The 24,154-nt window shown below is 42.3% G+C and overlaps 1 protein-coding gene across 1 annotated transcript in view; it reads right to left on the bottom strand.

The window, feature by feature from the left end:
* PCSK9 (proprotein convertase subtilisin/kexin type 9) overlaps nt 1-22,998 on the bottom strand; it is a 28,998-nt gene extending 6,000 nt beyond the window's left edge. Inside the window, exons 1-8 of the mRNA XM_063298006.1 lie at nt 22,477-22,998; nt 14,419-14,610; nt 9,552-9,675; nt 8,297-8,430; nt 7,536-7,677; nt 4,731-4,927; nt 2,909-3,092; nt 177-347 (exon numbers count right to left, since the gene is read on the bottom strand). Of these exons, the coding sequence (XP_063154076.1) occupies nt 177-347; nt 2,909-3,092; nt 4,731-4,927; nt 7,536-7,677; nt 8,297-8,430; nt 9,552-9,675; nt 14,419-14,610; nt 22,477-22,677 (1,345 nt within the window). The 5' untranslated portion in view covers nt 22,678-22,998. The remainder of the gene's footprint in view (nt 1-176; nt 348-2,908; nt 3,093-4,730; nt 4,928-7,535; nt 7,678-8,296; nt 8,431-9,551; nt 9,676-14,418; nt 14,611-22,476) is intronic.
* Between the last annotated feature and the right edge of the window lie 1,156 nt (nt 22,999-24,154).

Here is a 24,154-nt window from a genome sequence, read left to right as displayed (position 1 = left end):
AGGAGACAATGGCAAACCACTACCAAAAATATTGCCAATAAAACTGCATGGACTTATCCAGGCAGTTGCCAGGAGTCAAGACTGGCTTGAAGACACAAAAAATGTTCAAATGTGGCTCTACCAGGATCTGAGATGGTTCGGGGCTGTACAAATGAAGACATCAACAGGACTCTCACCTGCTACAAGTTTGGAGGGAAGCCCAGCCACTCTGTTTGGCGTTAACAGCCTCTGGTCTTCTGGAAACCACGCCTCATTCATAAGGTTTTTGACAGAAAAGTGAATCAGTCTCTGTCTCAGCTCAGAGATGGACAGAGCAGGACTGGCATTCAGAATCATGGCTGCAATACCTAGGACAACAAACAAGCCTATTCTGTATTATCCCCCCCAAAAAACTATACACACATGAAGCTGGATAAGCTATGTATTTTTACATTTCATATTCTTATAGTTTTATGAAAGCAATACACACATACTAAAAAATCATACTGTATCTACGTGTGGTTTTTTTTAAAGGAAGTCCAAATGATACTGATTATTGCTTGGCAAGATCTGAGGCAACTGAATACAGATGCAGACTTACCCCCACGCTTTCCCCACAACTCTTATGCCCAAACTACTGCTCAGTTTGACTTTCTGGCTTCCTTGAAAAAATTATGCCCAAACCCTCCTGCCTGAATCAGGGATGATATCTATGTGTGCATGTATGAATAATATAAGCAAGAACCAACTATGTTCTTCAAATGCTAATTTGAATTAATGCTCCAGTAACATTTCCATGTACTTCAGAGTTACACCAGTCTTAATCCATATGGCTTAAAAGGTTATATACATGCATGTCCTCTGTTTTCATGGTTTCTTCCCATCTCACCCTTGCATTTCTGCTTTGTGATTAAAGCTCATAACAAATTAATGGAAATAAATGTTTTACCAGGCCAGTTTGATTTAAAACGCTGGGAGCTTTCAGTCAAATAGGTTTCTTTCCCATGCCTGAATGTGCACAGAAAAGTGAATATGGTCTGAGATTTATATAGATATATAGAGGCCTTTCCATCAACAAAAAGTCTTTTGTAGAATAAGACATGGGGAAACGCAGGCAAAGGTTGGCACCAGGCTAGGAGCCAGGAGACAGAGTTCTAGTCCCGCCTTAGGCATGAAAGCCGGGTGGGTGACTTTGGGACAGTCCCTCTCTCTCAGCCCAACTCACCTCACAGGGTTGTTGTTGTGGGAAAAGTAGGAGGAGGAAGGAGTATTAGGTATGTTCACCGCCTTGAGTTATTTATAAAAATAATAAAGGTAGGATAGGAAATAAATAAATAAATAAATAAATCATAGATGCAATGAAAATGCACAAGTTGTACCAGTTTAATTAGATGTCCTGCCACACTGCTGGGTACTGCAAAGGTGGGAATACTAGTTGCTTTGTTTTTGTAGCCCCTGGAGCTAACCAAGGTGATGCAAACAATTGTGTGATCATTTGCTCATTTCATAAGAACTAACAAAAGGTGTCTTTAAGCCCTGATAGGCTTCATACTTCAAGCAGAGTTTCCCCCTCCTTTCAGTTACCATTTTGGCTCAAGAATTTGCTGTGAGCACACATCTTAACTCTCAAGAGCTGCCTTCTTCATTTCAAGGGCCAGAGCTACCAGTGACTCTGTGAAAGGAGTAGAGAAGCTCCTGTTCCCAATGAACCCACTGGAAATGTCCAGGTTTCTTTTCTGTACTCTGTTTGGCTGCTTAAGACGTGTTTGTTTCTCCTCATAGTTGTAGCTACAAATTATTCGGCCATCTGGAACATTTCTCCTCCAGTTGATTCCACAGTCTATTCTCAACAGCTTGTGTTACATACCCAAATACCATTTTTCCCCTCAAGCTACAACTTTTATTTCTGAGGGAGGGGGGAATCTATATTTTAGAAGCACAGCAAGCCCTCCTCAGGCTGCATGTAGCCATTTAGAAAGGAATAAGGTTGAGAGAAGTTAAATCGTAACTGAGCTCAGCCAGCCTGGGGCCAGATCACCTGTAAGCCATGCCACTATCAAAATATCACACACACACACCATCCTTTCCAAGCACTTTAAGGCATAAGGCTGTACTTGTACAAAGCTGCTAGAACAGACTCAAGTTTTATGCATGTACACAGAGAGAGAAGAAGGAAAAAAACAATGAGCATGCAAAAGGGAAAGTTTGTGGTGGTAAGTCTCAGAAGTCTTTTTCTTTTAATGGTACTCTGCTGGAGTCAAAACTGAAGGGAAAAACACCAGGGCTATTGATTTGCCCACCTTTGCAATACCCAAGAATGTGGGAGGACAGCAATAAACTGGTACAACCTGTATATTTTCATTGCCTCTATATTTTATAGGGCCAGTGGATTGATTAAGGATGTTGCAGACCTTTGCTTGTATTTCCCTTTGTCTTATTCTGGAAGAGGCTCAGGTGCAGCTGAGTAATTTTATCTGGGACCAAGTGTAAAAGTGCACTAAATTGCAACTGACCAATTGGGACAATGAACAAATACATGTTTTAAATATATATGTAGCAAACAGAAATAGTTAAAAATAGATGTATTATATTACAATACACATTTTTTAAAATCCAACCCAGCTCCTTAATAAAATAACTAAAATTGGTTAAAGCACCAACAACCAAAGATCTCCATAAGTGGCATGCTGGCTAACACATGAGATGTGCTTGTTTATATCTAAGTTTATACAGCCACATCTCCCTTGCTAGTCGGGTTTGAAATAGATCCTAGTAAGTAGTAAGTTATATATACCAGCAGGAATCAAATTTAATTATACAGGAAAAAAAATTTTTGAAGTGTTGCTCTAGAACATTATTCTATAGATTTGGGCTAAGTTTGGATTAAGCAACTTGCTGGACTCTTCATATCTCTGTCATAAAATATTACCTGCAACATGGGCAGCTGCTTGGGATGTCCCACTCTGCGACATGAAGCAGGTGCTGCAGTCACTTGAGGCACCAATGATATCATCTCCAGGAGCAAACACATCTACGCAACGTCCAAAGTTGGTTCCCAAAGCCCCCATAGATGCAGGCTGGTCTTGGGCATTGGTTGCTCCAACTGTAATAACCTATGATAAGGCAGCATCTTGTCAGCCCTGACCAAATAGTAGAAACAGAATTTCAAAATCAAAGGGTTGGATCTATGAAGAAATAGGTTTCTCCCATTCTGTGTCTGGATCCAGCAAAGGCATCTACTTTTGAGGAATGGGATGGTAAGATGTTCTTCACTAGTTCTTCTTCCTTTTGTCATTCTTCAGGCTGCTCCAGTAGCTTCTCTAAGCCTTTTAGAGCATTTTTTTCAAGAACCCCAGGACTGTTGAGGGAAGGAGGAATCACAAAGATTGTTTCCTTGTCCTCTTCCTCCAGCTCCAGCATAGTTCCGCGGTGTTGTTCTTCCTCCATTGTTGGAGTGAGACTTGCCGGTCATTTAGCCTAACTCTATCTAATGTAATAAATTCAAAGCTAAATTCCTCTGCAATTGGCTCTTCAATCCCTGCTTCTCCACCAAGAAACCCCCCCCCCCCCATCTTCCCAGATAATTGATTTCCTTGACTGAACTGATCAGAGGTGTGTGGCTACACAGGAAAATGTCACACGGAAATTCCAAAAATACTGGGCAACTATTATTTCATGCTTTTCTCTTTCCTCTCAAAATCTAGTTTTTCTAAAATATCTCCTAGATAATTTGTCTGTAAGCAATCCTCATTAGGTGATTCCCTGAGAGGGCTTTAATATAAAAAGGGAACCAAATAAATTGGCTTAGACTGAGTTTGTCTATCTGGTCCATCCAGCTCACTAGTATCAGCAGCAGCTCTCCAAAATTTCCACATATGGTTGGAAAAAGTTCCTGACTGAAATTCTGTTGCCAAGTTTTGAACCTGGAATCTTCTGTAGGAAAATATGTTGACATCATGAAATTAAAACCCTTTCCCTAAAGAACCAGTATTCTCAGGCAAATTCCCTTCTGGGTACTACCTAGGCCTGATCTTGCTTTCTTCCACTAGAGATTGGATGCTTTTAATTATATTGAAAATTCAAGCATGAGACAGTTCCTTCACTGCCCTGAAATTCTGGCACTCTAGTTAAGCTTGGACAGCTTCACACAAATGCAAATATTTGCAGTACATGGTAGCCTATATTTGTTGATGACACACTGGAGGAACATTCAGTAAAACCCTATCATGCCACATCAAAAGAGAGTGCAAAGGGACTATGGGACAAATAGGCTAGCTCTATTCACTATTGTGGTTGCATAACACAATTACATGTATCACCATCAGACCCACAACAGAAACACACCATCTGGCCATTTAGACAGCTAGAGAAAGGGCCATGTGGGAGACTCTGCATAAGCCAATGTCCTGCCCACATCTGGTACTCTACAAGCATACAGAAGACCTGAACCACACCATCCAAACATACAGACAGCTGGGAAGGGTTTCCACTGTAAGAAGTGACAGCCAGAAAGAATGGTATGGGTGAGGCTTTACAATCGTCCTCATCTTTCCATATGCTAAATGAGGTGGTGCATGTGATCCATCACTGAATGTGACAAATGAAAAACCCTGCATTTACAGCAGTGTTAGTGAGGTAACTGGCAGATCCTGATGAGCTGAATTGGAGTCTTGCTGGAGGGATCACAAACCATTCTGGACCATTTTTCCATGGGTTTGGGGCTGAAAGGAAGAACTTCATTCTCTTCTTACCTCTGGTTCTGCTGCTGGGGAGTATAGACAAGCATCATCTTTGTAGTTGCCTGCTGCAGCTATCATGACCACCCCCATCTGCACCATCAGACGACAGGCTGCATTCAGGATGCGGCTGTAACTGCCAGCCAAGGGAAGCAAGACAACCAGAGGACTGTAGGGCTGGACAGCCAGGGTCCTCTTAATGAATTCCAGCCCTGGAGGGCAAAGGACAATGAACAACTTAGCATACTTCCCCCAAAGAGGATTAACTCCACCGCATCTCATTTCCCCAGTACAGTATTTCTCAACCTCAGCCACTTGAAGATGTGTAGACTTCAACTCCCAGAATTCCCCAGCCAGCCATGCCCCAGTACAAACTCCAAATTGAAAGATACAAACAGGAAGCGCATTCTGGCTCTAGTGACCACATGGATAGATGCATGTAGATTTTTTGGGCTACAATACAGAAGTGAATTGTCATTGCTTTCTTTTGGGTCTATTTCCAAATACTGTCCAATTATTTATAATGTTTGCAATAAATATGAAGTCTTTCAGACAACACATGAAGAAGTAGAATTTTCTGATAATATTAGTTAAGAATTTCTTGACCTGTAATTTCAGCTCTTAATAAATGCAGTACTGGCCCCTCTGGATAACCCATAAATTGAGTTTTTCCTAAGGTATATGCCATCTTATAGCCACAGCTATGAGCTATGATGTGGGGTGAGGAAATATCAGCCCTTCAAGGTAGTCCAGACAAGCACAAACCATAAGTAGTAATACTACCTTTATTGTAAGTTTACACTAACAGAATCTTGCAAGTCTGAAAGCACTACTCCCCTCCTTTACTCTTACTTTCCAGAAAACTAGGGAGGGTCCCTTCTGAGACACTTGCCACACCCTTTTTCCTTCTGTGGGCTGAGATACCTTCTGCATGATGGTTACCTAGGCTGCGGCTCTTCTTCCTGTCTACCAAGGTCACACATACCATTACATACCTTCTAGCTTGCACCCATTATACAAGAATGTAAAGAGTGGAGTTTGTATCACAAGGTTGTGACACATGTTTCATCCCATCTCTCCTCCCCACTGCAGATGCCTATGGTAAGCTACTATAAGTCACTCAGATATCTACTTGTAGATCCCTACTGTGATGGAGCTCGGAGATAAGGAGTAGAGAGTGCATTCCAGGCAGATAAACGTTCCCACAGCTTGCATAGTTTGGAGACTGGGGTGGGGGGGAGGAAGAAAGTTAGACTAGCACAACCCTAGATTCCCAAAAGTATTTTTCCCTTAAGTCAGTTAAGGAACCTTTAGTCTGGCAAGATTCTGTACATGGCAGAAACAATAAAGTGACCTAGAATTGCAATTCTGACTCAGTGTGGTTTCTTCGCCAATTTCCCTGACACCTACATGGAGTATAGAAAGGACATTTGCCTGTTTGAGTCTAAATATCCCAATAGATTGGATCCAATTGCTAGATTATTTTGTTTACAATAGAATTTCAGTACTTCTACAAGGAAGTTGATTGATATTAACATTTCACCATCTCCAGTTATTTAGAAAATCTTCAGATAATGCAACGCTTTCTCGTAATAAATACTATCTGGACTATCATCCTTTTCTTCTTTATTGCAAGACAGAGGAGAGAGATGGAGCTTTTCCATCAACTGGGAAATTACAAATGGAAATCTTTAGATGCTGAGGATCAACAAGCATTATATTTCAGTAGTTTTATTTTAAAAAGGTTTATGCAGATACTGAAGCAAGAGCTGAGAACTAGGCTGAATATTTCATTCTATCTCAGTCAACAGATTATTTCCACAAGTAGTAAGTCAGCCAGGGGAGTTCACTGTGTGTGTGTGTGTGTGTGTGCGTGTGTAAAAAAGTCAAGATGGTAGCCAGAGCCATAGAATCAAAGCCCCATCCATCCATTTACATGAATCGTAGATGCAACACATATAAAAAAGGGGTGCGGCTCCAATAACACAGTCATGGCTTCCATCTTCTTTGCTGACTGCCCTGTGGAAGCCCTGGATGACAATACTAAAAACACTGCTGAACATTTACAGATTACATCTAAAGCAGTGTTTCTCAGCCTTGGCTGCTTGAAGATGTGTGGATTCAACCCCCAGAATTGAAGTCCACACATCTTCAAGCAGCCAAGGTTGAGAAACACTGATCTAAAGTCTAAGGGCTTCTGTTCATGCTACAGTGTACAGCTGACCCTGCTGGTTGTATGCAAGCTTCTGATCTGAACAAGCCTCAGATCTTCCCCCTGCTATTTTGTTTCCTGTTTCCAATGTCCAAATCCTAGCCCTCTTCCCATGCAAATATGTATTTTGTAAACTGCCCAGTCAGTAAAAGCAGCTATATGGTAAGTAATAAATATAATGTACAGTTTGATCCTAGCTTTGCTATTGCAACAACTGTCGCTCTTCATCAGTAACAATGAGGGAGAAATTGGTCTAAAACACACTTTAATCCAATATAATTTAATTATATTTAATCCAATATAATTAATTCTCACTTCCTAGGCCTAAATGTGAATCAGACTAGAGTCTTCTGGATTTTGGACTGCTGTTTGCAACTCAAAAAAACCTCATATAAAATATTTATATTAAAGCGATATACAGAGAAAAATGGGTATTAGGAGAAAGAGTATATAGAAATATTTTATGTAACATTCTTTGCAAAAATACACAACTACAAGCAAATAAAATTGAGAGAAATGCTCACAAAAATGTATGACAAATTACATATTCATATCAAAACGAGAATTTGATTTTGGAAAAGTTAGAAACCACACTTGCCACTACTCACCAATCAGTGTGCCGCTTACAGTGCCTTTTCCTTGGCAGTTGAGCACACGGAGGCTGCGGACATTGGTGCCTTTGGCTACCCCAGCATCCCTTCCACTCACTACTCCTGCCATATGGGTCCCATGGCTGTCACACTTACTGGCCTGCCAGGGAGCGTAAATACAAAGTTTTGCACTTATTGTAAGCCCAAATACATGTAATAATAATAATAATAATGATTTGAATTTATAAATCAAACACCACTCAAGACAACTCTCAACTAGAAAAATTAAAAGTAAACTAGAGTTTTAATTATAGGTATTAATGAAAAACATTTTAAGGCTCATCAACCTGGCATTCTTGTCCAATGTGTCAGTTCCCAGAAGGAACAAGCACCTGAACCTGGAACTTCTACATTCTGGATGGAGAAAGGAATGCCAAACAACAGGTGATTCCAATGTTTTGGGCATAGAGAGTTATAGCCAACTCTACCCATCACCCATTTCCCAAATGATTCACTTTCACCAGCATATAATGAAGGAATAAAACTCATAATAGATTTAATTAGATACAATGGGTCCAGGGAGGCACCATCATAGATGCTTGATCCAGCATTTTCATGAAGTGCTCCAAGAGTTAAGAATTATGTTTATTATTACTGATTGGGTTTTAACACTAAAACTATAAAAGTAGAACCAAGTCAACCTTTATGAACGACATGTCCCAGATGTATTGAAATTACCACTCCCAGATTCTCCTGCCACAAGAAAGAAATGTACCTACCTGGCGGTGAAAGCGAGTACCATCTTCTTCAGGGACATTCTCAAACTCAGTCACAAATATTCTCCCTTCGATTTCCCGATGGGTGCTCTGGACACCAGTATCTAGCAGATAAACCTCAACCAGTTCACCAGTATCTATAGAGAGAATCAGTGATACCAAAAGGATGTGTCCAAGATGCTTACTGCAACAAATAACTGCTGTTTTTATTTTGTTTGCCAATATTCAAGATCAATCTTGATTATGGCAAATTCCATAATCAAATTATCCAGCCAAGTCCTACAACAATGGAATGTTAGTCTTAATTTGAATTTCTCTGGGACCTTAGCAATGGAAGGTGTTTGAAATGAGTTAAATATTGGGATCCTACATCAGGAGGTCAGATTTAAAATCTGGATAATAGAAGGGTGAACTGTGGATTGCAGCCAATACATGGACATAATGTTTGCAACATAGTTTGTCATTGTGAAGTTGATTTTTTTGAAAAAAAAAAACTTGGGAATGGGGAGGCGTGGCTGGGACTATTGCATGAATGATTTTTACTCTGTCCCAATCCAACTCAACTTCCAAAAGCCCTTTTTTCAAAAATCCTTACATTCAGGTAGCCTCCATGATCAACATTTAGCCAAAGGACAAATAAAAGAAATCTCTAGGGTGACCAAACAATTTACAAAGTATGCATAAGAACAACCCTGAGAAATCTTGTAAGCATCAGTGAATGGAGAAAATTTCCAGTTAACAAACTGTTCATTGAGGTTAATTCTATTTCTATCTCCATGGCTTTTCAATCTGCTCTGGTTATCCCAATGTTTCCTTTTTTGTTCATATCCATTAAAAAATATGATGTCCAAAAGCTCCAAAAGAGTCAGAAGGTCTCCGGTCTCATTCAGGTATTTAGGCTGGAACATTCTCCCTCCAAATAAGGCTTTTATTTTTTTAAGTGTTCCTAAATTTATCTCCTGGAAGAGACTAAAATGTATAATTGATTTTGAGTTGGGAGAGCAACAGAAGTTGCCTCTGAATGGAAACAATTGTCTCCTCTCTTGGACACCCTGCTGTCCATTCACTCTGATATAAGCAAGACTTAGTTCTGTAATCCTTAGTGAAAAATAAACTCAACCTGGCCCATGCTCACTGGTAAAATTTGAATTTGTATCCCATTCCTCCAATTCTTGTTGGAATAAATGTCCATTGCTTTTGACAGAGGATCTCTGTCTGCTTCTGAAAAAATGTGGAAAAAATGAAAGGGGTAGCTTACTGGGGGGGTTATACTCATTCAGGTTGTCCTGTTCTGGGACAATCCGGCCAAGGTTCCAGGGAATGCTTTGAGCAAACACGTAAGAATCCTCTTCTATGTAATCCACATGTGGGAGTTTCAAAGCCTGCACAAAAGAAGCCAGAGGAAAGTGTGTGCAACACACGCAGCAGGACTACAGCATTCTTTTTGCAACAATTATATAAATGATACAAAAGAAGCATACTTATAATTGCATCCTTTTTCCTCATCACACCATGAAACAACTTTTCCCAGATAGGACTCTATATAGAGTCATCCCGAATACCAGTAAATGGCATGTGATTCTGCCATGCATTTTGCAACACATGTTTCGAACCAAGATGTAAAGCCTTTGGCATTACAAGAACCACACAAGAATGTAAAGGATGAGACTGAGAACTGAGCCTCCATTCAGTACCCAATCTCTCTCTCTATATACCTTATTTCTATATATACCATATGCATATGAACATATACATACGTACACATACAGACAGACACATGCCCACAAGCATGCATGCATAGTAAGAAAACAATATTCCAGTGTTGTCTTTAGAATACAGAAGCAAAAATGTAGGAGGATACATGACAGAATGTTAAATTGAGTAGAATTGGATAGTTAGATAGAACAACACAGAGCAAAAGTAAAGGATTCTCCGTAATTCCTGGGGATAAAAAACCCCAAACCAAATTCTTTGTATTATAGAAAAACCTTTATTTGGAAGTACCCTTTTCTAATCAAATTGTTTTTGAAGGGAATTGTCTAGGCTCTTATCTAGTCCTAGCAATATATCTCAGAAAGGATCCACAACATTCTGTGATGGTGTCATGTTCGCCGTTTCAATGTCTTTGATACATCGTAACGTTTCGCATGTCATTAGCTGGATGCGTGTTTCATCTTTCACGGGAGGATGGGAGGATTTATCTCTTGGCTCTGCTTTTGGAATGTGTTTGGGTTATCTGTTGTGTTCAAGGTTACTTTCCCAGGCTAGCAGTTCTGACGGTTGCCAGCACCTGGGACGGGCGGGGCTGCTGGCAGGGAGGCGGGGTACGTTTGCACCGAGGGTTTTAAGTTTGTATTTGGCGCGCTTTTGCTCATTCTCAGCTTTCTCTGTATTTGTCCTAAGTTCCCTAATAGATTTCATTTAGCAACTTCTGGTGAGTCTGAGTATTTGGGTTGGGCAATCATTACAGATGGTCACTTCATTATTACTACTAACTATCTATCTATCTATCTATCTATCTATCTATCTATCTGTTTGTTTGTTTGTTTAAATTTATTGGCTGCCCAACTCCGATGGACTCTCACTTTTCTTTCCTGCATAATCCTAACTTTCAACATCACTTTTCCCCTCTCCATCTTTTCCACATTCAATTAAATGCCTTGAAGGGATCAGCGGTGTTAAAATCAAAAAATGTCTCCTTCACGTGATGAGAGTTGTAACCAAGAAGGTCAAGGTTTGGCACTATACTGTTTTCTCCAGGTGGGGAAAGTTGCTCTGCAGAGAATTCCATCGAAGAGTAGAAAATCTCAGTGAAACTTGCCTTCCCTAATGAATCGTTTATTTCCCTTAAAAAGTTTTCCCCAAGAAGGTGCCCCTGAATGGGTTGGATTTCAATTCTCAAAATTCCCAGCCAGACAGAACATTTGCACACCAGGTTAGGGAAGGTCATCCTCGAATGTGGTACATAAGTGCATCCACTTCAGCCCACTGTGCTATTGCACAAGTCTTCTGACCCAGTTTTGTGTACAAAGCAACCTGACATCCATTTGGCAACAGGGAGGCATTAAACAAATATCCCTCCTCACCCTGCTGGGTCTTGCACCATTATCTGCAACTTATAAAATATTTAGAAAGAATCACCAATTGCTTAAAAAGCTCCCTGATTTTCATGTTGCAAACCAAAGAGCAAAGACCTTGCAAAATGCCTTCTCTATCCATTTCCACAGGAATAAATGGGAGCCATACACTTCTTTTTATTTATTAGACTGATATCCTATATTTACCCTAGGAGCTCAAGCTGGCTTACATGGGGATCTCCCTTCAGTCCTGGGAGGTAGGCAGAGCTGAGACTGATTGACTGACCTGAAGTCATCCATTCAGTTTCCACAGATGAGGGTGGACATGAACCTGTACCAAGTCCTCCTCCACTTTGCCCCAACTCAAAGAACAAAACATCCTATGTGAATAGCATACATTGCATAGAAGAGAAGTCTTTGAAGAGTCAATGACCTGTTGGGCTCCAACTGGCTGGCCACAGGACCAACCAACCCTTCCCATCTGGCTGTAGGACCGTGTACTTCCATGGGCAATTTTGCTATGGCTACCAGAGGAACTGGACACCTCATCAGTGCAACCCATACCTGGGTTTTGTTTTTGTTCTGTTTGTGAGAATACTGCCTTGTGGAAGTTCAACCAGGAGGACGATATTCCCTTCAGCACTTAAAGTGGTTTCCCATGGAAGACATTATCTGCATTCTTTTAGGAACCGCAGCCAGCAATGCTCTCCTTTCCCCCTTTCCCTGCTCTCTTTTCTCCTACTTTTGCCAGTTTAGCCCGCAAAAGACTGCCTAGGAGGCAAGGCAGGAAGCAAAGGAAAGCAACAGGGTTCTTCTGCATCACAATCCTGCTCATCTATCCACCTTCCTCCTCCTCTTCTCTATAGCACCAACATCTGACAGACTCACCCCACCCCGCGTGCCAGTAGCCAGCCAACCAGCCAACCCTGGAGAAGATTAGTTCTTCTAGGCTGGGAAAAAGAGTCAGGGAACAACCTCTCCTGCTGCGAATGCTGAGATTAAAGGAGGAAGGAAAGGTGAGGGAGGGAGGGGCTTTCCAGAGAGCACTTGCACCAAGAGAAGAGGGTGCTGCTGCTTTTTCCCAGCCCAGAAGAATGAATTGCTGCCCAGGATGTAAACTGCCTGACCTTCTGCGGCAGCAACACCACCAGCCTTGTTAAAGTGCAGCAAGTGGCAGGCCATGGGGGCAGCAGCTCTTAAAGCAACAGACTTTCCACTGGTCTAAAGAACAGGAGGAAAGCATGTCAGCATGGGTGTGTGATATGCTCCTTGTCCAACAGTGGAGCCACTATCTAGCCATAGCACAGCTACACAGTACTGGGTCCCCCAATATCTAGGTACTGTATCTTGTCCCTTTTCAAGGAGCTCAGGGCAACTTTTTAGCATCACAATAACCTGTGAACTTCAACCAAAATGACACTCCTATTTCTGGTTGCACAACATTGAGAAACTGGGGTTCCAATACCTAAGTCAAAGCCAGAATCAGGGACCCTTGTTATTCCCAGGAGTCCTTTCCCAGTATAAAACCACAGCTAACAAACTGCTAACAACAAGATCTTGAGTCTATGGATGTTGGAGGATTAGCTTCTAGAGCAGGGTTTCTCAACCAGGGTTCCGTTTTTAGTTTACGAACACTGTTAATTAATTAATTAATTGATTAATTGATTAATGTTCTATCCTGCCTTTATTTTTATAAATAACTCAAGGCAGTGAACATACCTAATACTCCTTCCTCCTCCTATTTTCCCCACAACAACAACCCTGTGAGGTGAGTTGGGCTGAGAGAGAGTGACTGGCTGAAGGACACCCAGCTGGCTTTCATACCTAAGGCAGGACAAGAACTCTCAGTCTTCTGGTTTCTAGCCCATTGCCTTAACCACTAGACCAGACTGGACCAAACTATAGACCAAACTAGACCAAACTATAGAGGCATACTCTATATACACAAAACAATTTACCAAAGCACACAGATGTGGAAGCTAAAAGAAATATATTTTACAATACTTTTCTACAGAAAAAAATCACTTTCTAAAAATGCAAAGGAACTTATCAAAACCAATTAATAGTATAAAGAAGCAAGGGGTAATCTAGCAATTTGCAAGAATTCTAATACAACTCACTTCCAAGTAAAGCTTTAAATCTTCTGGAATGCAACATTCATTAACTGCACTGTGTTGATTTTTTGCTGAATAAAATACTTAGTTTTGTTACTCTTGAATATAAGAAAACTTCAGAAAAGGTTATCTTCTACAGCCAGTGGCAACAGCTAGCCAACCTTTGCTAATCTCTGGTGAACACTTGAATGGGAGACTACTAAGAAATCCCATGACTGGAAGAAGACAACGGCAAACAATTTCCATATTATTGCCAAGAAAACTATATGGGCCTGTCCATATAATCACTAGGAGTCACTTCAACAGAATCTTTAGTTAAGATTAGCACAGAATGATTTTTTAGTTGATGAGGATGGATAAAATACAAATCAAGCCTCTGTTTATGACACCCTTCCTTAGTGTGATACTTTCCACATGTATTCAACATTATCTCCAGCCGGTCATCATCAGCAAACCCCCACCCCCATGTAGATATGTAGGTTCTTCTGTAAATATAGTAAGTTTGACTCTTTGCGATGAAGACTTTCACTAGATGAACAAATTCTGATTTGGGATCTGGTGAAACAAAGTATCTAATGAGGGACCAATAGAAGGATATTCCTCCCATATTGAATATTATTTTTATTAAATAAAAGAGGTTATATATTTTAACCCACACACAGCAAACATTCCCAGTAAATTGGTTTAATCACAATTAAATACTGCCAGGTTTGTTGCTTATAGATTCAGTTGCTATTGAGACAGTTTTGTTAACAGATGGGATTGTTGAGAGCAGGGTTGTCCGCAGCATATGGCCCAAAAAATCAAAATGGTTGCCATGATGGTTTGATCAAAACTTCCCCATTGTTTATGTACACCACCCACTTTTTATGTGCAGACACCCTTGGTTGACAGGCAGACTAACATCTGGACAATCAAGTAGAAGTGAACTTACCATATGCAGCACATCACTGCTCATCTTCACAACAAAGCCCTGGAATAGCTCCTCAAATATATGCAGGATTTTGGTCATATAGCCATGCCTGGCTGCTCTGGCTTGCAAGCGCTTGACGGTTTGTGAGGTTTGGGATTTAAGGGTTTCCTCCTTAAGCACCACAATGTATTGTCCAGATATGCGCCAGGCCTCCTGTGTTGAAACAAGAAGCAGAGAATGGGTCGGAGGGCAATCCAACTTGGATGACACAAAAATCTCTTTTGGTAAAATGCAGTAACCAAGGGGGATGCATTGATCTAAAAAGACTCTTCCAAATGTGTTGAATTTCAAGTCCCATAATCCGTCAGTTGGTCACTTAGTGGAAGGATTATGGAATTTGAAGTTCACTTCAGTTGTATCAATTATAAGTAGAACTTTATAAAGGAAACAGACATTTTACTCCCTCTTTTTGCGAACAGAACAATTGGTGCTAAATTACATGGTCTGGTTTATTCATTCCACACCTGAATGAATAAAATGTCCAGAAAAGTCATTCTAGAAGTTTTTCTTCTCCTGAATTTCTGTGCAGTGTAATCTTACTCATCATCTCTATTACACTCCATACTCATTTTTCCTATTTATCAAAGGTAGGTAAATAAAAGATTTCGAGGATTTTGTATCCTTAAAACTGTGGTTGAATCAAGATAGTACTCCAAATCCCATACTATCCCTAGTTATGCACTGAATATTGTATATTCACTTCTCTGCCAATTCATTTGAGGAATGCATGGATTTCACATTGCATTCAAATAACACATTCATCAGCTGCTATCCTGGTTTAACATTCCTTCTGTCTGAATGTACTCCTTTACTTGGCTTTGTTTACAGAAATAGGACTGTTGCGTGCCTTGAAGAAACTGAAGGGAAGAACAATCAAACAATGCTGCTTTGGCATTGGTGATGGGAGAAAAGACAAATATTTGGCAATTTCCAAATCACTCCACCAATGACAATTGAAGGGACAAATGTTGGATGAGGCTGGGGGACAGGTGGGTTTTCACCCTTAACTAGACCCTTGACTAGACTGTAACCATCAGTCAAAACACATTCTGGTTTTGCACAAGTGTTTTTTATGTGAAGCTGGCCATCAGCTGATACTGGGGATGGTTTTGCCCGCAGGGTTAGCACTCTTGCAGAAGAGCACTAACTCTCAATTCAAAAGGAGCAGAACAGGAGTTTCATGCCATTCCAGAAGAGCTCTAATGTCATGCTTTAAAAGCAGCTCAAACAACAACTAACAGACACCAACTGTGCCACGGAGCATCAAAGAGACAGCTCTTTTTCCTGCATCACCTCACAGCTCCCCATCACCACTGCTGATTAGATGCTGTTCAGACTGATTCTGGTCTCAGAGCAAGTAGCCCAGACAGGAAACACAACCGGATGAGCTAATCTACTTTATTGTAAGGCTACTGTCAGAACCCACAATCAAAGAATAGTTAAATCGTTCGATTGTGTTCTCTGCCATTGCAGCAATGCATGTCAAGCTCCGGATGGGAGGGGGAGAGATGCTGAGAGTGAGAAAGGATTATGTTTTGTCTAATGGTGGGGTCCAGGGTTGTGGCAGGCAGAGATGGGCAGAGTTGGAATGCTGAACTGTTGAGGGACAGGGGGGATGGAATGTGAAGGGGGTTCTGATGTGTTTGTGTGATTTTTATTTGATAGCCTGTGTGAGAATTTTTTTTAGTCATGGCTTTTTGCTTTAATCTGTACACATCATCAATAAATCTGAAATCTGCATTTCATCTGGATGCATGAGTCAGAACCTTATTGAGTCAACTGTGTCAGAACTTTACAGCTACATTAACAGAAACTTGCAAGTCTGAAAGTACAAATCTCCCGCCATCTCTTTTACAGCCTGATAAGTTAAGGATAATTCCTTTCTGAGTTCCTTTCTTTTCCCGTTATGCAGCTGTGTGCTATACCCTCTCTTATCTGATCATTCCCTAGGCAGCATCTCTTTCCCCCATCTCCCAAGGTCATTTCCACATACCATTACACAGAGCTAGGAGTCAGCTCAAAGACCTGGCAGATACAGAGAGGGAGCCCAGCTAAAAATAACCAGACCTTCCTACAGCCCAAACAAGAATAGCCCAACAATCACCTAATTTCCCTTTGAAATGATGTTTGACTAAGCCTAGCAGATTTTATACAATTTGTGGTACCCTTAGGATAGCGTTGGAATAAGGGGGAAATGCTACTTTTAACACTGTGTTGCAAAGGACTACTTACCGCAAGCCTCATGGGCCAGAGGCAAGATGAAGACAGAAAAAAGATACCATCAGGCATGTTTGTGCCATTGTTAGGTGCAAAGGAGAAAATGCCCTCTATCTCAAAGGGGAGATAAGGTGCCCATGCATCTAGAAACCCCACTGTCACTTGCTTGCCTGTCCTTTTCAGTTAAACAGCGAAATATCCCTGATCCATTATTGAACTGCAGATTGAGCCCTGGAAGCATCCCCAGAAATATAAGCTAGAATTGCTCTGGTGTGCCCTGCAGCAACTAAGCAAGTCACCCTCCACAACACATCATTGTTTTACAGTCCTTCTCTGGCTGGTGCTACCAGTGCATAGGAATCAAATACTCAGAATAAATGCAGTCCAAGCAAGCAAGCAAGGCTCAGAGGTGCCCTAAAGACAAATCAAGAGAATAGAACATTGTCTGGTTGATAATTGTTCCCTCTACCCAAAGCACTGTGCCTCCTGGATGGCACAGCTTATCTCGTGTGCCAGAGTTCCTTTTTAATTAAGGGTTGTACGAGAACTCATAAGATACCATGGGGACTTTCAGAAGTTTTGGGTTCTTTAAGCAAAATGCTACAGGCATACACTTGTTGGAAAACAGCTAGGAAGTGATTCTTTGTCACTCCCCACCCCTTGCCCGAAATTCTTAGTAATGAAATGTTGAGGTTTTCCTACTAATAGATTAAGACTGCTATTGTGCCTAATCATTTTGGCCGGGTTAAAAGGTTGTATTAGATTGTCTCCTCTCACGTACTTCATGCAAATCACCTGGGGGGGGAGGAAACCTGCCTGGACTTGTTCTCACTTCCTCTTTTTTTTCTCTGCCGGCAATGTAGGCAAGCAAGGCTTGCTCCAAAGGGAGCTAAGTCCTTTAAATGTGTTTTGTTTTTGTTTTTGCTTTCTGTAAATACATTCTTTTTATAGAAATGCTTGGTGTGTGACTTTTTTGACCTCTCCTGGGCTAAAGGCTTTCCCAGCATCTGCCAACAGGTTATGTGCCCAGTAAACAACGCAGTAAAACCCAGAGAGATCAACTCCACACCTCATGCACAATTTAAAGGCAGGTAGCAAAGACCTGTGAAGATTTTCTTTGGAGCCACCTGGAGATTTTCCAGCAACTGCCGGTCTGCAGGACTTAGAAGCTAGCTGAGGTGACTTGCAAAAGAAGGAAGAAGCCATGGCTACCTCCCAGCCCTCAGCGATGCCTCTGGAGCGCCTATCAGAGACCAATTATTTGAATTGGGCCCTGAAGATGGAGATGTATCTTCGCAGAGAGAATCTTTGGCTGCCAATTGGTGAGCAAAACCCCCCAAATCCAAGTGCTGAATGGCTGAGACAGGATGAGCGGGCTAGAGCCACCATTATCCTGGGAGTTGAGGACAATCAGCTAGTCCACGTGCAAGGCATGCAGTCTGCAAAGCAACTTTGGGACGCTTTGAGAGACTTATATGTAAAGGCAACAGCAGGGAGTAAAGTTACTCTGACGAAAAAGCTGTACAGAGTCTACCTTGCAAAAGGAGAAAGCCTTCCTGAGCACCTGCATTATATTCAGCAGCTGTTTGTTGAGTTGCAGGAGAGAGGAATGGAATTTACACCTCTCACAAAATCCTATATCCTCCTGTCCTCACTAAATGAAATGTGGGACACGCTGATTTGTACCCTGGAGGCTATGCCTGAAGCAGACCTCACCCCATTGTATGTTACACAGCGCTTACTCGCTGAATGGGAGAAGAGAGAGGAAAGATCCCCCCCATCTCTTCTGGAAAGCTGCAATACCAGAAAATGAGGGAAAAGAAGGGAAAGGAACCTGAGGCCACAGCGCTAGCAAGCCAGCGATGCTTCACTTGTGGTTCAGCTGGACATTTGCAAAGAGACTGTGCCATGAGACCCAAGAGTAGAAAGACAGAGCAGAAGAACACAAGGGCAACACAGAAGAAGGCTCTTCAGACAACCCAAATTGCACAGGTTGCTGAGAAGGGTAATTCTGATGTATGGGTGTTAGATTCTGGGGCCAGTTGTCATTTATGTAATTGTAAAAGCTCTTTTGTGTCACTGTCTAAAACTGAAAGACAAAGTGTATCTTTGGCTGATGGGTCTGTGACCAAAATTATGGGACAAGGTGACTTGTATTTATCCTGCTTAGGAGAAACTGTAAAAGGTGTGTTGTATGTGCCAAATTTACAATCAAACCTTTTATCTGTGGCACAATTGGCTGCAACAGGGTATATCATAACATTTAAGAAAAATGGTTGTGAGATACGTAAAAATGGGAAATTGTGTGCTACTGGTATGTTAAAAGACTCCTTGTACATTGTGCAAAATGCAAGGAAGCCAAGCTGCAAGGCTGCAGTTGGCAACACACCATATCATGACCAATGTGTACACCTGATGCACAGGAGATTTGGTCATGCTAATTTCAAGTATATAGCACAAATGCCACAGCTGTGTGCTGACCTAAAGATAAAACCCTGTGATAAATACTTAGACTGTGTAGTTTGCAAAGAATGCAAAACACTAAAAGCTCCTGTGAGTAAGCACAGTGACAGAGTTACAACTAGACCTTTGGAAATTGTACACTCTGATATTATTGGTCCTTTTGCTCCAAGTCTTGGACAAGCAAGGTATGCAATGACCATCATTGATGATTGCTCAAGAAACACATTTATCTACATCTTAAAACATAAAGATGAGGCATTTGAGAAATTTAAAAGTTTTGTGACATGGGCAAATGGAAAATTCCCTAGGCCTGTATCTGCACTCCAATGTGATAGAGGAGGAGAATACCTTTCTCACAAATTCAGAAGGTTCCTAGTGGAAAAGGGGATAGAACAAATTCTTTCTAACCCGTACACCCCTCAGCAAAATGGTGTTGCTGAAAGATAGGGCAGAACCTTGCAAAATGCGATGGAATGCATGTTAAAAGATTCACGATTATGTTTTAAGTTCTGGGGAGAGGCAATATCGACTGCCACTTATGTACAGAACAGGTTGTATAACTCTGATTCAGGACACTCCATTCCATTTGTTTTATGGTGTGAAACCAAAGGTAAGCCATCTTAGAGTGTTTGGTAGCACTGCATGGGTTCACATTCCAAAACAGCAGAGAAGGAAAGGAGGCCCCACAACAAAGAAAGCCATCTTTGTTGGCTATGAACAAAGCCAGAGGAGCTACAGGTTCATAATGGGAGAGAAATTAATAATTAGCAAAAGCGCTTCTTTTGCTGAACAAAACTGGGGGAGATTAAATTCTAGCTCTCCAGTTGAACTGACCACCACAAGAGAACAGCAAGGACTTGCTGATGGTGATCTTTTGCCTGATGAGGACATTAAACCAGAAAAGCAAACTGAAGATCTGTCTGATGAGACAGATGCTTCTCAGGAAAGTGATAGGAGTCAAAATTTAAGCCCTGTATTACCTCGCAGATCTCAGAGGAGTAATAAAGGCGTTCCTCCATCACGTTTTCAGGCTGAAACAGTAAAGGCTTTTCACATATTCACAGAACCTGAGTCTTTAGAACAAGTAAATGCTTTACCACCTGAGATTGCACAAAATTGGCATTCTGCCATGCAACAGGAATTAGCATCCTTGAAAGAAAATAAAACATGGAAACTGGTAAATCTACCTCCCAATGAATGCTGTCTGGGTTGTAGGTGGGTTTTCAAACTGAAAAGGGATGCTGATGGCAAAATCCAAAAATATAAAGCAAGGTTGGTTGCAAAAGGGTTCACTCAAAGGAAAGATTTAGACTTTGACAAGACTTTTGCACCAGTTACTAAAGGTGAATCAATTAGATTACTGTTAAAAGTTGCTGCACTCAAGGGAATGTCAGTTAACCACTATGACATTCAGACTGCATTTCTCTATGGTGATTTAGACCACAAATTATACATGCAGCAACCCCCTGGCTATGAAAAAGGGGAGAATCTAGTCTGTGAACTGCAGAAGTCAATCTATGGGTTAAAACAAGCTGCTAGATCCTGGAACCAAAAAGTAGATGAAAAACTGCAGAATTTTGGTTTTGAAAAAGGAAAAGCAGATCCCTGTGTATATATGAAGAAGGACAAACAAGGCTGTATGTATCTGTACATTTATGTTGATGATTTGCTGCTGTTCACATCAACAGAAAAAAAAACAAAGGCTTGATTTTGAAGCCTGCATGAAAAGCCATTTCACATTAAAAAGCCTTGGAATTATAACCTAGGTTTGGAAAAACACAGGAAGAAGAATGGTAGCTTTCTGTTGAACCAAAGGGGAGATAATGGTAAAGTAATGTGAATGGAAAGAAATATAAAGGTGTCAGAGAAGATTGGTTATGCATCTTAATCTGTAGTGTAAAAAGGGGAGTGTTGAGGTTTTCCTACTAATAGATTAAGACTGCTATTGTGCCTAATCATTTTGGCCCGGTTAAAAGGTTGTACTAGATTGTCTCCTCTCACGTGCTTCATGCAAATCACCTGGGGGGGGAGGAAACCTGCCCGGACTTGTTCTCACTTCTTTTTTTTCTCTGCCGGCAATGTAGGCAAGCAAGGCTTGCTCCAAAGGGAGCTAAGTCCTTTAAATGTGTTTTGTTTTTGTTTTTGCTTTCTGTAAATAAATTCTTTTTATAGAAATGCTTGGTGTGTGACTTTTTTGACCTCTCCTGGGCTAAAGGCTTTCCCAGCATCTGCCAACATGAAAGGGTATGGGAATGTTAGCCCATCACATGTAATGGTATGTGACCCATCCATCCATCACTACAATTCTCATCATCCCGTCCATCAGGGGTCTGAATGCAGCAGCAGAATGCCCCAAGCAAGGGAGGACACCAAGTCCACTTGGGGAAACCCAGGGTTCAAACAAGGGGGAAAGAGACTGAGGATACCCTGCCATGGCACTACTGCTAGACTTGTCCCAGGGCCCTCCCTGGGAGGCTGTTTGAAACACCAGGGCCTTGTGCTGGAGCAAGCCAAGCAGACTGCGATGAGGAGAGTGCTCAGAGATTATATGCTTCAGAACTGGATAAATCCAGCCCCACCTTGCATGGCATTTGATAATGGGGAATTTCAAGGCACAGAAAGACAGCTTCCAAGACTTCTCCTTTAGGAATTGACAGCTGCACACAAAGAGATGCTAAGTCAGTGGAATCAGGAGATTCCAGCAGGGTAGCAGTGTTAGGCAGCTAGTGCATCAGATCTGTCTTCCCACTTCCCTATTTTTCCTTTTTTTATGATATTTAAGGGTGAATTCATATAATCCCTCAATCGTAAGCTTCTGTGGCCCATAACCCACTTCATCTACAGCCTGCCTCCCTAGAAGACTCTGAATTCACTGGGCTTATTCCGAGAGAAGCGATCATAACGGGACAGCTTGAGATCATCAGATCGCTGCACCAAGGAAGTGCATTTCCTCATTAGATAGCATCTTCTACCAGCTTCACCGTCAGGACTGTCACATCAATGTTTGGACGCCGCTACCGGGCGTTATAAATCGCGGATGAGGATATGGACCAAAGCGGCCCCGGGGAGACCCCTCGCGTCGGCAGAGCAAACGCTACGCTTAAGCTTGCCTGCCCCGCAAAACTAGACCAGACGCAAAACGCAGCGGCGCCGCTTCTTTCCAACCCGCCACCAAGAGTTCACCCAGGCACCGTGAACACGCGGGTCCCACTCGCCTCGGGTCCGGAGCCCAGCGGGGCAAAGCCCCCACCCCGCCGAGGACACACAACGCACGTCTCAATCCCGCGAGCCTTTCGCCGCCACCTTTTCGCCTCTCCTCCCTCTCCCTTCCCGGGTCACCTTATTGCTCCGGTAGAAGGGTGCGGGTGCGCTTCGGTGTCTCCCGAATTCGGTCAGGTTCTCCTCCTCGAAAGCGAAGGAAGGGATCAGATCGTCGCCTTCGTCCGCGTCGTAGTGAGGGGCGGCTGCCGGAGCTAACCAAGCAAGCGCGCCTACAAGGATCAGCAGCCGCGAAGCGTGCAGGAAGCGACGGCCGCCCATCGTCGCGCGGGGTGGAAAGCTGATCTCGGAGCGCGGGAAACTCCAACTCCGGCCTAGAGCCAGGCCGAGAAAGAATCCCGCGCCCAGCGCCGGCAGAGCCAGGACGCGGCGTCGAGGCGAGCCTACTTTTTGGCGCGCTCGCGGGCGGCGGCGGCGGCTGCTGCGGACGGGTTTATAAGCTGCCCCTCTCCTCCTTGCGGGACGCTCAGAATTAGCAAACGCTAAATGCCCATCCCAGCAAGTGCGCGCCCTCACACGCGCAGAAATTCCGCTTGCTTCTCCTTTCCCTTCCCTTGGCCTACATGTTCATGTGCTCCTCTAAACCTTTGGGGCGGGGATGTGACGGATCACGCCACCGTTATCCCATCGGACCATCCTATCTTGTTAAACATTAATTGGAGTTTTTCTCATCCATTGAGATCCGGTTTCTGCCCCCTTTGGGCCTTCCTGGCGTCATATTACACGGGTTATTTTTTTTTTAATTCCCCTACATAGCCCGGACAAGGCAAATGCACACATTCTATGCCTGAACATGATTGGAGAATAATGCTTAATTATGCTTGGAGGCAAAGGAGGAAAAAGCTGCCTCTTCTTTATAAGATACTCGAGAGTATTCTTCCAACAGGCATCCTATTTTGGGGAACCCTACAACTGCTATTAAACTCTCACAGAGGCTAAAAGTCACCGTTGCATTAAGTAAATAGTTGACAATCGAAACTGAGGTCCGTCAGTTCTGCCAGTGACAAGCAGCAAACGACTCCGTCTTCTAGACCAGATTTCCTTTTTTCATTGTCGAACCGGGATCTGAGCTTAGAACTTGTGCAGGTAACAAAACATTATCCCTGAGCTCTGTACTTTTGCACAGCACTTTCCTAAATTGTGTAATTCATCACCAAGTTATGAATAGACAGGATACATTTAATTAGGGTACATTCTGAATCGTTAGGAGACAATTAGCATACACAAAAAGAGAATTTGGATCATCTCCTTCATTCCATTTGAAATCATTATGGAAGAAAAAGGAGGAACGGCAAATAAGGGTCGCCTTCCAGTTTCTTTGCCACTCATGGTCAATTTCACTCAGTCCCTATTTGGCTTGGTGCCCCCTGAAACATTGGCATTTGCTCTGTACTGAAGGCACGTTGGTAAGCCAGGAGGTTGGCAGAATCCTGAATTATCATGAGCTGTTCCAGATTTTCACCATGGAGAAGGGTGCCCATACAGCATGAAGTGCAGCAGAACGCAGGGTCTTAGACGAAAGAGGCTGAAGAGTCCCAAATCTCCTCCTTTGTGCAGTTTGTGCATATCTGATGCTGATTCTGGGTCACCCATATTGGTGGAGCAAGAAGAGTTAATGGACTGGCAAGTCCAATCTCATTTCCTGACCAGAAGGCAGTGTTGTGCTGGACTCCAAATAGCAATAGGTCTGCTTGCCAGAAGAAGAGGAAAGCAAATAATTTGGGAACAAGTGAAATTC

The sequence above is a fragment of the Candoia aspera genome, chromosome 3, assembly GCF_035149785.1.
Source record: "Candoia aspera isolate rCanAsp1 chromosome 3, rCanAsp1.hap2, whole genome shotgun sequence".
In the NCBI taxonomy this organism is placed as follows: domain Eukaryota; kingdom Metazoa; phylum Chordata; class Lepidosauria; order Squamata; family Boidae; genus Candoia; species Candoia aspera.
Note: the sequence above shows the minus strand (reverse complement) of the source record. Positions and strands in the feature narration are given on the sequence as shown.